At 35.8% G+C, this 16,946-nt stretch overlaps 1 protein-coding gene across 1 annotated transcript; it reads left to right on the forward strand.

The window, feature by feature from the left end:
- The first annotated feature begins 2,674 nt into the window (after positions 1 to 2,674).
- Positions 2,675 to 3,622, forward strand: LOC142844947 (olfactory receptor 4K3-like). The gene has a single exon (XM_075963723.1). The coding sequence runs from the start codon at positions 2,675 to 2,677 to the stop codon at positions 3,620 to 3,622; it is 948 nt and encodes a 315-aa protein (XP_075819838.1).
- The last annotated feature ends 13,324 nt before the right edge of the window (positions 3,623 to 16,946 follow it).

Here is a 16,946-nt window from a genome sequence, read left to right on the forward strand (position 1 = left end):
GACTTTAACATTTTTTTCTTTATCTTTTGTCAATTTTAGAAGTCAGTTAAATGGTTTCACTATCTTTTAAATCACTAGAATTTTCTGTGGATTAACATCTATGCACACATTACCAAAAGGCACACCTTCAGTGTTACTATTTCAGAAAATCAATATTTCTTATGCAGTCATAAGTATGAGCAGCATCCAGCTAACATTATACAAGAAATCATGTTTTAATCAGGAGTAATGGTGTTTAATCATAGGGTACACAGTAGATAAGGTAATTTTCTGCTCAGAAACAGGAGTAATATAATAGCAAGTCAAGTGAGTGGGGGCGTAACACTTGTTCATTTCGGAAATCATATCAAACAATTTGCCAGCAAACTAAATATTAGGAACAACTACAGTACAATTCTAGGTCTTCAGGATCTACCACCTAGTATCTATTAAAGTGTATAATTCTGACTATATCCACAAATACTTACAAAAATACAAATATTGACACTATTACAAAGTTTAGAACTTTGATACAAAACTACCAATATGGAAAAAAAATCTTCAATCAGAGAACAGAATAAATACTTGGCTTAAATTCTCCTAAAAATAATTTTATGCGATTCCTTTCATTGATTTTTTAATATTACTCATCTAATTGCTGGAATTTGGCACTTTCTATGAGAATAGTTACCAAATTAAAGGCAAGAATTCCAGATGAGGTGATAGAGCATTCTACTGAATCTAGGCCCTCTAAAATACAACACTTTTGAGAAAGAAATGGAAGCATGAAATGTTTGTTAGATTTCTAAAAAACAGGCAGCCTGATTAATATATCCTTTGCATCTACAGACGCCATAGATTCTGAATAGGTGTATATCAACTTGTAGAAAATGTAATATCAAGTATTTTAAAGAAAAGTAATTTGGTATATTTACATACAAACAACCTTAAAGTGGTCAGCTAAACAATAGAATCCTTGCATAAAACAATACAAACAATGTTGTTTAAAGATGTACATAAAAGTATACAGGAGACAATTCCTATTGTTCATTTTACTACAAATACTAGGAAAACCTTGTTTATTTCTCCTTGTGTGTTATTTTACACCTTCCAATGCAATACCAACTTAAGTATGCTGAGTAGTAGGTAAAGAAATGGAAACAAATATGTCTAAGACAAAGGCATACATATTGTTAACTGCTAGATAGATATAAATCAGATCTTATTTAAAAATCTATGCTCTATCTAGAAACTGTGCTAAACATGGGTTACTATTAATAAATGAATATGCTTATGATTCTGAATAATAATAAAATGAAACTTAATTTTAAAATAGTTATGTTTTTAATGGACAATTGTTTCCTAAGAATGTATATGTTCATCTTTGAGGAAATTACTAAATTTCTTAAACACACGAAATACTAAATTTGCAACATCTAAGTAAGTTGTTCTAAAAGATACAGGATTGGTTTGTAAAAACTATCCAGGAAATTTTCAGGATGACAAAAGGCTAATTTAGAGTTAGAATTCAGATCATAAAAATTTTCAAGGTTCACAGACCTGTTGAGTATAATATCAGTGTAATTTCCCTAGAGAATCTGGTGTTCTCTAAAAGTACATACATTTATTTAAAGCATACAAGACTCTTGGCTACTATCATGTTTCTATAGCAAATGGATGTGCTACCTAATGTCTTTAGAATGTTCTTTTCATCAATGTTTAACATTGCAATCATTCAAGTTAAACAAGTGAAGTCATCCTTTGCTTATAAGCTTATGTAACTTATTTTCTTCTCAAACAATACAGATAATCAATAGGTAAGTGACATAATGAGAAAACAGATACATTTTATTTTTCTCATGTCAGGAAACTTTAATATTTCAGTCTAAGGTTTCTAAATAATAGTTGGTAGAATTCAAGATCAGTATTTTGGAGTGCTAAAAGTAAAATAAATAACTTTCAGAATTCAGGTTTGAATATGAATTGCCTTGATTTTGACTACCCCTTCTAAATGAATTTACAATAGTATTTTGATAATCAGCTTAGCTGAACAAATAAATTCTGATAAATTTTTTGTTAGCAAAATATTGCTATTCTAGATTTTACCTCTCAGTCTCAAACCATGTGTTTCTTGTATGGTATTCTGTACAGCTTACCTCCAACAAGGTTGGAACATTTTATCTTTAAACAAATACATTGAATCAATGATGCCACAGGAATGACTCTGCTGGTGATCAACGGATTCACTAAACATGCTGCAATTGAATAGTAAGAAGTTTTGTACTGAAATGCAATGTAATTCCTATCAGTTCCAAAGAATAAACCTCATTTCTACTATGAAGTGTTGTGCTTGCTGGTGACAGAAACCCCTTCCAGGTGAAACCACACGCATGTTTAGGTTTTCACATTGCTGTCCTGCTTCCTCACTGCTCTCCTGTAAGAGGAATTTACTGATAGAGTATGTGGCTAACTCCATGCTTCTCTTCTTGGAGAGATGTTCTTGGCTCATTACCTTTCACTTGGTATCACTTGGCAGTGATGTTTCTCAAAGCTGTCAGACTTCTTTACATGTATGCTTTTCCGTTACAGGCATAGATGTTAACCTTCAATGTGAATCTTAGATTCCACCTGTTAAACCACTTTCCAGATTGATCTAATTTATCTTTCTTTCCCCACAGGCTGTTTATAAAGGCACATGAGCAAAATGGATGGAGGCAATCAGTCCGTGGTGTCAGAATTTGTGATTTTAGGGCTTGCCCACTCACAGAATCTTCAAGTCTTACTATTTGTGGTGTTTTCATTATTTTATCTGCTCATCGTGTCTGGAAATATTGTCATCATGATTTTAATCACCACTGACCCCCATCTCCATTCTCCCATGTACTTTTTGTTGGCCAACCTGTCCTTTGTTGATATGTGGCTTTCCTCAGTCACCACTCCTAAAATGATTGCAGACTTTCTCAGGAAAAACAAATCCATTTCCTTTGCAGGCTGCATGTCCCAGGTCTTCTTTGCCCATTGCATTGCTGCAGGAGAGATGGTACTGTTGGTGGTGATGGCTTATGACCGGTATGTGGCCATCTGCAAACCACTCCACTACTTTACCATTATGAACCTGAGAAGATGCACTGGGCTGGTGTTGACTTGCTGGACCATTGGATTTATTCATGCCATGAGTCATCTTGTAGTGATTGTGGAGCTGCCTTTTTGTGGGCCCAAAGAAATTGATAGTTTTTTCTGTGACATGCCATTGGTAATCAAGCTAGCCTGCATGGATTCCCATGATCTGGACATTTTAATGAATGCTGACTGTGGGGTTGTGGGTGTAACCTGCTTCTCTCTGTTGCTTATTTCCTACACATATATTCTTATCACTGTTCGCCAGAGCTCTAAAGCTGGTGCATCTAAGGCTCTGTCCACCTGTAGTGCCCACATCACACTGGTGATGATCTTTTTTGTGCCCTGCATCTTCATCTATGTGTGGCCCCTCAGTATCACCTGGTTGGACAAATTTCTTGCTGTGTTTTATTCTGTATTTACACCTCTCCTAAACCCAGCCATTTATACACTGAGAAATAAAGAGATGAAAAATGCTATGAAAAGGTTTATAAACAACTACATGGATTCTAAAGGAAATTACTAACAAAAACTTACTAAATATTTCAAGTAATAGAGATGATTTCACAAAATAAGTTTAAAATTGGAAAATTTACTTATAGTCAATATCTTTACCAGTCTACTAATAAACACATTTCAGAGATCTTAATTCTTACTGATCAGTCAGCATAAAATTTTAATTATTAACCAGGAATAGAACTATGAATGATGAATGATCCGTTCTACAATAATGCTATTCAACCCATTCTGCATTCTCTTTTGCCTTCCATAAAGTATAACAATGTTTTTTATCAAAATTATATGCTTTCTCTGTGATTAATAACTTAGTAAAATTTATTTGAATATAATTATGTATATTACACATCCCCTGAAATTTCAACTTAACACCTGCCAAATGGAAACATCATCACTTTTATTTATCACAGATATCTAACAAAATGCTAATGGAGATAGGAAGAAAAAATATGAAAAGTTGAGATAAAAGTAATAAATCATACATGCAAAAGCAATGGACTTTGCTGTGTATTCTTTTAAAACTCAATGTGCATAATATAATAATAAAAGTTTACTAATTCTAAATTGTCTCAGTCTCAAGTTCTGAAATTTTTTCAGGTGATTATTAACATTTTGCAAAATTTTAAATATAATGCTCCTGAGGACCGTGTGCGTGACTCCACTGTTTAATTCATGAATTTGTGCTTAATCTACTTGTTAACACATAACAGACCTCTAACATATACATTTGTAAGAATCTGTGCTGTGCTATCTCCCTATAATTTATAGGTCAGGAAAGCTCCAAATACCTCCAAAACAACAGTGGTTATTTCCATTGTTCTTAGTTGCCCACCATAACTAGTTGGTATGACCCTATTGCTGAAGGCACAGCATACTTTGCCTTCAAGGCAAAGAAAAATCAATTTCAAAGTGACAGAGATACTTTTTCTAATCTGACATGAATTCATTTTATTGAAAGGTGCTATGTAGGCCACAAGAGACAAAAGACACCTGGGGTCTTTTCTATCTCTGGATTCTGCATGCAGTGAATGACCTACCAAGCAAGATACAATAATGCAATAATGCACTGATGCAATAATGACATTGCTCTTATGGAGTAACTCATCACTTTCTTATTGGATTTGAGGTCTATTCCATGGAAAATAATTGATGACTAGACCCATAAGCCTGCTTAAAAGCCTGTAGCTGGAAGAGTCAGATGCCAATTTCTAAAGGCTAAGTTTGCAAAATAGTCACAATGTCAAACTCCTGTTAAGCAATCATATTTGTAACCATACGGCTGTACTATTCTCAACCTTAGTGAGAGACCTTCTTTTTCTGAAGGGGGTAGTGATTAATGTAGAGACACAATAATATTCAAAGCTCTGAGAAGCCAACTGAACCCCTATAAGTTGATTTATGTACATGTATTTTCCAATATTTGTAAGTGTGACTGCAATAAGAAATACATGAATGAATGTTCTCTTCCACCACGTTTCCTCTTACTTCTCATGGCCTCACACCTAGCTAGGGATTACCCATGTTCCTTTAAGTAACCCCTCAACTGTTCTATGTCATAAACCTCACTAAGCCTTCGTGACTTAGTCACTAAGAAGGTCTTTGATAAAACCATACTTTGGTCTGTATTTGATGACCTTTGGGACTCTTAAACATTTAATAGTGTCTCCTTGGGAAATCTAATGCACAAGGGGAAGAAACCCTACAACTCCAGCCAAATATATTTCAAATAAAAAATATATAATCCATACTGAAGGAGAAAAAGGGCCTCTGACATACTCTTTGGCAGGTAGTTTATCTTTAAATTAACTTTTTGAGTGAAAGCTATAGTTGTATCTGTGACATACAGAGATATACTAAAAAAACAAGACCACACCTGAGCTTGATACAGAAATGACACCTGGGGAATCCAGAGTAGGAAGCGACAGGAGTCCAGAACAATGGAAGTAATCATTTAGAAATAAGCTTTCTTATTTGAAAAGAAGAGCATTATTTATGTATATGAATAGTTTAAAATGCTTTACATGTTCATGTTACTAAATGGACTTTCTTTTGCTGATTAATTGCTGTTGCATCATTTCATTTTCAATTTAAACTATCATGTTTTATATTTATTTTTCTCCCAAAAAACCATGCGGCTATGTTTTAATAATACTTGTCCTTGTTTATGCAGCCATTTCTAGGCAGGACTTCCTAAATTGACCATTTTCATTTTATTTAACAGCTATTATCTAGAGGGTTGTAATTACAAAAATTCACAGAAACAAACATGAAGCATGGGGAGGCTTGAAGTGCAATGTGTGGGATTAGAATTGGTGTTGCTGATGTTGTATTCTCTTTCTTTCTCTCTCTTCCTATTTTGTTATTTTACATCTATAGATGTGCATATGCATGATGGTATATATTCTAGAATATAGCAATATATATACATATACGCATATATATATACATTTGCTAATATTTAAAGTTAACTGCTAGCAGTGAAAGAAAACACATAATTATGCTTTCTGATTCATGAACACAGCACCACTGTATTACCAAAAATCGAATAAAGCATGTGTCTAGTTAAACTTCTATATCTATCTTCCCTTTGAATAAAATGCAAAAGTGATTAAAATGTTAATATTAACTCAATCTATAACTGGAAAAGTTCAAACTGCAAAACACATGACAAAAAATAAATTTCAACAAATAAAGGTGGAATTTTAGAAGGAACTCTATATTACATGATCTCAAAATATGTCAAGTGAAAAATTAGAGAAGACTAAATTATCGTATTTTGGAAAGCAAACTTAAGCAGTAATACTGTAAAATGCAAATAAATGATGTATGACTATTCTTTACCAAAACCAGTTTTTCTTTCATTTGTTGCTACTGGTTATTAGCACAGTTTGTGTTTCCCTGATGATTAATATAAGCCAGCTCATTACTGCTTTTTAAAGTATGTTTGAAAATTTCCATAATGAATACCATGTATTTTGATCATGCACACTTCCAGCACTCCCCCCTGCAACTCCTTGTTGATCCTGGCAACATGCTCCATTCTGGACTTCATGCCTTTTGTCATTCCCTGAGTAAAGTTGTTGCTGCTTTGGAGTAGCAGCGGCTACATCTCTAAAATGTATCTCCCTCTCACAGTGACTATCAACTTCTAATAACTCCTCAGCTAGGCCTGAGGACTCATGCACCACTCGCCCACCAATGCTTAAAGATTACTAGCTTATATCATGGTGTATTCACACAGTTAGCAAGAGGTGCCTTGACTCAGTGAATGGGGTGATCATGTCCAGAAGACACTGTTTCTCAGCAATTCTTCCCAGCGTCTGTTTTACTTTCTTTCTGCCACTTTTTTCACGATGTTCCCTGACTGCAGTCAGGGCTGGGGTGATAAAAACACCCATTTAGGGCTGAAAACGCCACACTTTCTATACTTTGAGTTTCTCTATTAAGCATTATTGCCTGTTGCTGACAAAAAACTTTCTAGTGAGGCTGAGACCTGCATCCAAAGATGAGGATTTACAGTAGGTAGGCTGAGCAAGAGTCACTTAAGAATTTTTTGGTAGCTGAAAAATTGTGTTTCTATACTTGGAGTGTGATTACAAGAATGCTCACTTTATGTAAAATCATTTGTCTCATTGTATTTTCTGTATTCTAGTTTTTGAAATCTCTATAAATATAAATTAAATAAAATTCAAAACTTTGTAGAAAACTGAAGATACATAAATCCAACCCACAATCTACCTTGTCTGGAAGCCGGGATTCAACTATCATTGCCAAAGGCAAATCCCATCAGCGCATTCTCTGTTGATAATAGAACTCAGTAAACAAGCAAAACTTTGCTCTTGTGACTGGAGGCCATGGGCATCTTTAGGGAGATAGAACAACATCAACATGCAAAGTTTCTGTTGCTGTGTGACAGTCCCCTGTGAAAAGAGTGCCACAGAGTTTTGCCATAATAAAAACAGCTAATTAAGAGGGCTAATTGTGCTTGGACAGTGACCAAAAGGAACTGCAGAGGCCAAGTGCTGGCTGCCAGGAATCAGTCTGCCCTGGGAGTTGCTCTTGGAATCACATCAGCTCTCCCACAGCAATGAGAGGGAATATGCTTAATGGGTCACCAGGGAATGACACTGATTTCTGTGAATTACCATTTCTTTACTCTTCTAAGAGTAAGCCTATCAAGCTGAAAAACAAGCAAATTAGAACTGAACACAAAATAACAAAAGGAAAATTTTGAAACTATTGAGAGTTGTTTCTGTACTATCTATGTCAAGAACAAAGAATCATATAGTCTCATGGACCCTGAGGCTGAAGATGGTAGTAAAATTTAATGCTTTGCTACTTATTAATTTCTTCATAGAAAATGGAAAAACTAATAGCATTAATAAGGTGAAAGCCACACCAAAATCCAGAGGGAATAAATATTCATTACCTAGTTGACCATAAAACTTTTAATTAGAAATTATATAAAGCGTTTTTACCAATACAGATTTTCTAAGTGGATTCTAGTCTGAGCAGACCCATCCAAAAGCTGACTTCCTACAACAACAGTTTCATAAGTAATCTTAAATTCTGAAAAGTCTCAAATATTTCCTAAGATTACAATTAGTGAAATACATATATTTTAAAAATAAATTTAAATTTAGAGAAAATATCGAATCATTTAAATCCATACTTAATAATAAATAAAGTATTTTGACAAATAATTGATGATGACAAACAGTGTATTTTCTACTTACCCTTTTAGCCTATCCCCCAAATTGGTGAATCATATTTGAAAACAGGAAACCTGCTCTAGGACATATACATCTAACCATATCTGCTCATGTTTGCTCCCTGTGGTTTTGTATGTATATATAAAGACATATATGCACATGTTTGTGTGTGCACATGTGTCTATATGCACATATGTGTATAAACATATTATACAATCACAGAGATGGAAGGTAGAGAAAACATGTTAGAACAGTTTGTTATTACTATAAGATAATTACACAATCATATACTCAACAGGATTTTGAAATCATCTACATTGAGTAAAAAACAGAGACCAAGAAACTAGATATGCTCACCTGTGATATATTCCCACCACTTTAGTACAAATCAGTACTCAGAGTAGAGTTTAATTCAGCAAATGTTTCCTGAGTGACTATAGACTGTCAGAAACTACAGCTAACAAATAATGTCAACTAAGGAATCTCTTTACTTTATCTCTGCCATCTTATTATCTCCTGTGAGAGCCAGCAGGTAAAGAGAGAAATGGTGGAGGGGACAGCACCATAGTATGAAGAACTGAGAAGATAGATGGTGAAGATAATACAAGAGAAGAAAGTATTTAAGAAAGTTTCCAAGAGGAAATAAGGAAATGATGGGGGAGAGTAAGTAAATATTAATCAAGTGGTTACATGCGAGTATTTGTGCATTTTCTAAACAAAAACATGGGCACATGCAGGAAGTTGAAAAAGCATCATTTAGCTTCATTGCATCCAGATAATTGATTAAAGAATATTAACAACACAAACTATTGGAAATATGTCTTGGACATGAAAATTTCTGGTTATAAAAAGTTTGAAATACAAGGGAGAATTGAGACTGTTTTAATAAAGATAGTAGTTTACCTTTTTTTTTTTTTTTTAGACAAAACAGAAAGCTTTATTTTCCCGGCTGTTGTCCTAACAGAACCCTATTGTATGCAATCAGTATAACGATAGCGCTGATGATAGATAGATAGCAATGGTGATCATGATGGTAACCAACCCTTTACAGGGTACGCAATCTCTAAACCTGAATCCCCCCTGTCAATGAGCACAGCTGTAGTTAATAACAACAGCAGTTTGAATCGGTATAACCAACATAGGCTTCTGTATTTGGATGCTTGGTCATCTGGGAGTGGTGCTACATGACAGGGTTTGGGAGGTAAAGACTTCCCAGAGAAGGCGTGGCCTTTCAAAGGAAGCACATCACTGAGGTTGGACTTCATGGTCTCAGTTGCTCAAGCCAGGTACAGTGTCTTGCTCCTCCTCTTGCTCCCTGATGATCTGGATGCAGAACTCTCAGCTCCTTCTCCATCACCAAGTCTGCCTGCATGCTGCCTTGCTTTCTGCCATGATGATATTGGACTAAAACTATGGATTGAAAATGGATGGAAATAGAAAACACTATCCTGAGTGAGGTAAGACAGACCCAAAAAGAGGAGCATGGGTTGTACTCACTCATATTTGGTTTCTAGCCATAAATAAAGGACATTGAGCTTATAATTCGCGATCCTAGAGAAGCTAAATAAGAAGGTGAATCCAAAGACAAACATATAGGCATCCTCCTGAATATTAACCTTCATCAGGCGATGAAAGGAGACAGAGACAGAGACCCACATTGGAGCACCGGACAGAAATCTCAAGGTCCAAATCAGGAGCAGAAGGAGAGGGAGCATGAGCAAGGAACTCAGGACTGCGAGGGGTTCACCCACACACTAAGACAATGGGGATGTTCTATCGGGAACTCACCAAGGCCAGCTGGCCTGGGTCTGAAAAAGCATGGGATAAAACCGGACTTGCTGAACATAGTGGACAATGAGGACTACTGAAAACTCAAGAACAATGGCAATGGGTTTTTGATCCTACTGCACGTACTGGCTTTGTGGGAGCCTAGGCAGTTTGGATGCTCACCTTACTATACCTGGATGGAGGTGGGCGGTCCTTGAACTTCCCACAGGTCAGGGAACCCTGATTGCTCTTTGAGCTGAAGAGGGAGGGGCACTTGATCGGGGGAGGGGGAGGGAAATGGGAGGCGGTGGCGGGGAGGAGGCAGAAATTCTTAATAAATAAATAAATTTTTTAAAAAAGAAAACAAAGAAAGTGCCAAATAAATACTTTCCTTTATAAGAGTTCCCATGTTCATTATGTCTCTTCACAGCAATAGACCACTAAGACAATAATAATAATAATAATAATGAAAAATTTGAGAATATTATCGAAGCAAACATAGTTTTTTCATAAACTCTCAATGATTCCTGGTGGCATAGTAATAATACACTTTCACAATTTCACTTACATCTTGACAATGTAGTATTTCCTCATAGCAGTATTATTTGTAATAACCAGAACCTGGAAACAACCTAGTTGTCCTTCAATGGAAGAATGGATAAAGAAAGTGTGGAATATATACACATTAGAGTACAATGCTGTGGTAAAAAAACAATGACTTCTCGAATTTTGCATGCAAATGGATGGAAATAGTAAACACTATCCTGAGTGAGGTAACCCAGACCCAAAAAGATGAACATGGGATGTACTCACTCATAATTGGTTTCTAGCCATAAATAAAGGTCACGGAGTCTATAATTGGTGATCCTAAAGAAGCTAAATAAGAAGGTGAACCCAAAGAAAAACATATAGTTATCCTCCTGGCTATGGGAAGTAGACAAAATTGCTGGGCAAAATTTGATAAATTATTGCATTTACCTTGTTTTAAGTTATTATTGTTTCATAGTTTGATTAATTGCAGAATCAAACAGAAGATAAGTGTTTTAAGACTCAGCATTTCTGTCAGATCATTAGCAAACTGAATAACTGTTAGATATCTGTTGTGCAGCAGAATGTGGGAGACAAAGTGAAAATGGACTGAACGCGGTGGACCCACTTGGTAGAAAGAGACACAGAACAGTTGTCAATAGCACAGCATAGAGTCCTTCCTAAAAGTCGGAACAATGCTAGTGAGAAGGTCTTAGCAAATTATCCGAGGTCTAAAGACAGGGGAAGCATAGGTATTATAAAATGAGTGGCAAGGTTATATTGTCTCAGTATAATTTTTACAATAATTTATTTGTGTGTGCATGAGTGTATGCGTACACACTTACATATAGGTACATATTGACCATCCATGGTGTCACCAGTCCGTCTCCAGAAGAATGATTGTCCACATCCTGGAACACAGGAGACTTCAGCACAGCACCACCCAACACAAGGTTTGGGGCCTTGGGGACTTACTCTGAATCGTTAGGAGCTTGGAATGCAGTCCATGTCCCAACTCTGACAGGGAAACATTCTTCGTCTCACTCTTCTCAGAATAGAGTTTCACTTATTTTGTTCTGATTTTCCTCATTTACAGAATCACACAAAACATACTTCAACATATTTTATCACCTGACCACACTTCCCACATTACAAACAGATATCAAAGACAAGTCTTTTAAGTATGTAATTTAAATACCAATAATCTTTTATCCTAAAATTTGACTAATCTTTCTACTTGGACCTACAACTTCTTTATGAGTATCCAACTTGATTAGCAGATTGAGGGAAAGAAAAATATTGAACTCCTTTTAAAGACAGTTCTGCAGAGCTTGCACATATAGTTTGTGTTTGGTACCAGGTAGTAAATGACTTGTTTTATTTCCCTGTCCATCCTCTTGGAAGATCTTACTCTCTGAGTAATTAAGTCCCTGGCTTCAATCAACAGTTCTATGACAAAAGGATATCTATCATCTCTACATCTCAGAAACAAATATTAGTTTGTGTTGCTTATCATAACATAAATATATCTACACCAAAAGAATACTTTAATTAATCACTAGCACTATTTTACTAATTGTTGTTGGCATTATCCCATTACTATTTCATTAAGCAGAGCCCCATAGAAATGTTTTTTTCTACACTAAGAAATGCTTATACATTTTTTCCAACACAGTCATTTATTGACTTATTCATTACTTAATGTTGGTGACAACAGTATTATTCCACCCAATTCTCTTTTTAGTATTAGGAAAATAATAATTAGAATTCACCACTAGGGGACACTCTACACATATCAAAGTTTCTCCACCCCTTTTAAAGTATCTGCCAAAACATAACTTGAAGGAAAAAAAATATTTTTAAGGAATAAATCACAGTAATTAATGACTCTAACAGAAAACTTAAGAGGAGGAGCTATACTTCAAAACACTCTAAAAGATCAAAATTATGCTCATATTAAAACAAAAAAGTAATTTATATAATAGTGCTGATTACAAACTTTACAAAAGATCCTTTAACAAAATGTAAATAAATGAAACTTCAATAAAAAAAGGGTGGAGCAATGTGCATGTTAAGAATGTATTATATACATATATAAAATTGTCACAGAATAAATAACTTATTTTAAAAATAACCTCTTCAAAGACACAGTCTCCACTGGTCATCTCTTGTCACCAATTGCAGTTTTCACAGGACTGAGTTGTTGACCAAAACAGTCCCATGGAAATCTCCAAACAACCCATGCTGTTACCAAGACAGGGGGTTGTTCTCTGCAAACTGACAGCAGGGACTCATTGGTGAGGACAGCATCCACACAACACATTGAACATGGAGAGTTAGAGTTGGTTCCTACATAGAACCTTCAACCCCATGCTCTAGTATCTTTGGTATGGAAAGGTACTCTGAAGGCTACCAAAAAAGAAACATAAACACCTATCCAGTCACAAAACCTTTGATCTACAATGCTGTCTTGCCTGCAAAATATAGTAGGGCAATGATGGAACAAAGATCATGAGAACAACCAAGCAAAGTCTGATTAGACTTAAGGCTCACTCCACAAATTGGAGCCTATTGGCACAACCAGACACTAGAGATCCCACAGACCTAGCTTAAAACCATAAACTAGTGGACAATAAAAAAGTAACGATGATTCTAAATGATATTCTGCTATATCCATATATCATAGCCTTATTCAGCCACCATTAAAGTTGTTTCCTTATGCATCAGAGTTGCTTCCTTCTGCAGTAGATGAGAACAAATACGTAGACCCAACACCAGATGTTATGCATGCAGACAAAGACTTCCCCTCTCAAAGTTCAGGGAACCCCATGGAAGAGGAAACAGAAGGCATTGGGAAACAAATGGAATAGTTTTTATTTGTTTTTCCTAATGATCAAAAATGTTGAACATATATCTATTTGTACATATCTGTTCTGTTTATTCCTCACTAATCGCCTGGATTACATAGTCTTCCTGTGTTTAAGAGGTTTTTTTTTTTAAATTCTTTGTATATTCTGGTTATTGATCTTATTTCTTCACAAGCATCTATCAAAACTTTTTAATCTAGTGATGATTTCTTTCGTTGTGCAGTTTTGTTCGACTGGTACTGCTGGGAGCCATGTGCTTTTTTTCAGGAAATAAGGCCTGAGAATAGTATGGAAAGCCTGGGAGAATTTAACTCATTTTTGGCAAAGCCGATGAGTAGCTTGCTATATAATTCTGGGCATGACCCCAAAAGCATATGTGCTACCTGCTATTCCTGCTTTCCTTACACAAATTATTGCTGGCTGCTTCTAGTTTCACTTTCTTAAAGCCATAGATGAAATGGCGACTGTATTAGGAAAACCGGAGCCCTGATGAGCCTTCTCTGGGTGAGCCAGAGTGGTTGTTGTTAAAAATATACAGTGGAACTGAATTAGCCCCTAAAGTCTTTGAATGTTTCAGGTGTGACTACAAATTCAGGATTGTCAAAAACAGGATGTTGCCTTTTCAATGCATCTTATAACTGACCTGAGTCACAGAAGTTAATGACAATACTACAAATTTGCGCAATTGCCCTGGAGAGAATAATTTTAACCACAAGAGTCGAGGAGAAATGTTAATAAATAGATGATATCAAGAGTTAATGGGAACAGTCTAGGAACAGGGAGTGAAGCAAAAGTATAGAAACCCACAATGTTCTCATCTCTACAGCTGTGCCACTATGTAGGAAGCTGAAAGGAAGGGGACATAAATGGGAGGCTGGGAGGAGGTGGAAACTTGGGTTTTTTTTTCTCATTTTCTCAATAAAAAAAAGATTAAAAAAAAGAACAAAGATAAGCAATGACAACTATTAAGAATAAGTTTTTAAGTTATGCAGTTTATAGGATGATAGAAGGAAACCTGGTATATTCCCTATAGGAGTTAGAATAGTATAGACTGAAGAATGGATTGGTTCAGCCTTAGCTAATGAGTTGGTTGTGAGAGTTTAGATTTGACCAGAGGTAAACATTAACCATTAAAGGCAAAAACTCTTTCACTTTGCATGATGCTGTAACTAGAAATGCTGCCAACTGGGCACACTGTTTCATCTGTAGGTGTGCCTAGTTAGAAAACTTCCTTTGTTGCTTGCTATACTGCTCATGCTTCAGATATTAAAGCTATGAATCAAGTAGGTAATGATTACTGGTGGAGAAGTTGAGGGATGGAAAGAAAAGACGATAAGAGAACAAACTGGCAATTATTGTAATTGTTATTAGAATCTTAAGGAAACAAATATGATTGTAAACCTGTACGTGCAAACTATTGAAAGTGTATAAATAAAAAACAGCTCAGGCTTCCCGGGGCCACTTGTTGGAAATAGGTAGTCAGACTTTTCTTCGTTTCCCTGACTTCACACATCAGTCCCAGGTCACACATTGGTACCTGGGAAAGTGCCTTTACTGTCTTAGTCCCTGTTCTATTGCTGTGAAGAGGCACCATGACCAAGGAAATTTTATCTAAAATAACAAGAAAATTTTTATCTAAAAAAAAACATTTAACTGGGAGCTCGCTTAAAGCTTCATAAGCTGGGCCCATTTTTATCATGTCAGGAAGCATGGCAGCTTACATGGCACTGGAACAGTACCTGAAAGCTACATCCTGATCCCCTCGCCAAGAGAGAGACAGAGAGAGACTGGACTTAGCTTGGGCTAGCCCATCCCCAATGACACATTTCCTTCAACACGACCCTACCCCAATCTTTCTAATCCTATCTAATAGTGCCACACCCTGATAACTAAGTATTCAAATGTATGAGCCTATGAGGTCTATTATTATTCAAACCACTGGACCAATGACGTCATCTCACTTTACCCCCCAAATTGGATTTTCAATGTTCCCACCAATTAGTTATCCAAATCCTACTCAGATTATCTCCACCTCACAGCAAGCCACCATTTAGCTATTCTCTGTGTCGGGCTGCTACACAATAAAGGCATTCATTCCGTTATTTAACAGTATTGTGTGAGAGGAGAAAAGCATGTGTAAAAGTGAAACAGAGCACATATGAATATAACATAACTAGACACTGGTTTTGCCAATGTTGTGCTTGATGTGAACCCAAACTGCTTTAACCCTTCAAATCCAGGTGTTCATTACTTCTTTTATATATGTAAAGCCATATAACATAGTAATTTGGTAGTCAAAATGTAGCAAATTAACTTAAATATAGCCCTCCATAGTCATACACAAGCAGGATTTATGTATAAAGCAGGATTTGTACATATCAATTCTGGACTGTCTCTACCTGTATCATTTATTTTTCCATTGTTGTGATAAAAAAAACATGTTCAAAAGCAACTTAAGGAACAAAGAGTTTATTTTTAGTGATGGTTCCAGAGGACGAGAGTCCATAATGGTGGGGAAGGTGTACAATGTCAGCAGGAACAAGAAACTGGATGATCACATCTTTAGCTCCACAGGAAGCATAGAAAACAATCAGGAAATTGAACAGAAGTATAAACCTTCACAGCTGCCCCAAGTGATAAACCTCAGTAAAGATGTGTTAGAATTTTGGTTGGCTTGATCTTGTGGGGGCCTTATGACTAACCTCAGATGTTGTGAGTTAATAAGTGCAATAACCAAACATAACTAGAAGACAGAATCTTACAGAACTTCTGTCAATCATTCAGCTCTAACATTCTTTCCACCTCCCCTTGGGTTCTCTGAGCCTTGGTGGTGGTGGAGTTAAAATACATGTTTCCTATTTACAGCTGAGCACTCAATATCTTGTTCTTAATGTTATCAGTTATGTATTATGTTGTGAGATTCTGGGAGTGTAAAAATACTCAGGCATCATTGTGTTAGTCTTTGCTGTAGCAGGAAAACCAAGTAAATTTGTATGCAATTTCACATTAAGAACCAGCCCTAATGTGTGGTGCTGTATAAATGAACTACAAAACCTGATTTTCATGACCATTTAGTTCTAAATGTCTTCATACTCTTTGTCTTTTAATATTTTCTTTTCCTATCATATGATGAGAAAGAAGAGCATAGTATTTGCATTAATTTTATCTCCTTTTAATGTGCACTTCATTAGAGTGACATATTATGTCTTGTCTTTAGAGAAATGCATCAAGAAAAAGGAGAAAGAAAAGATTATGAGACATTCCTTCAGAGTCTTCAGACTACTGATCCACAGCTCATTATTTGTATCTGAATAGCTAACTCTCATCTCAGAGTTTTAGTTGCTTGTTCTGCCTTCTAGTGAAAATTGATCAAGGATAAGGCAAGGAGCAAAAATAGAAAACAATACAAAATATTTCTCCAAGAAGTTTTTTGAATGTGCCCTTTTCCCAGTGTTCTGAC

The sequence above is a fragment of the Microtus pennsylvanicus genome, chromosome 2 (genome assembly GCF_037038515.1).
Source record: "Microtus pennsylvanicus isolate mMicPen1 chromosome 2, mMicPen1.hap1, whole genome shotgun sequence".
Classification (NCBI taxonomy): domain Eukaryota; kingdom Metazoa; phylum Chordata; class Mammalia; order Rodentia; family Cricetidae; genus Microtus; species Microtus pennsylvanicus.

Excerpts from the sequence above, each read along its gene's own strand:
- LOC142844947 (XM_075963723.1), top strand. The coding sequence starts at position 2,675 with ATGAGCAAAATGGATGGAGGCAATCAGTCCGTGGTGTCAGAATTTGTG.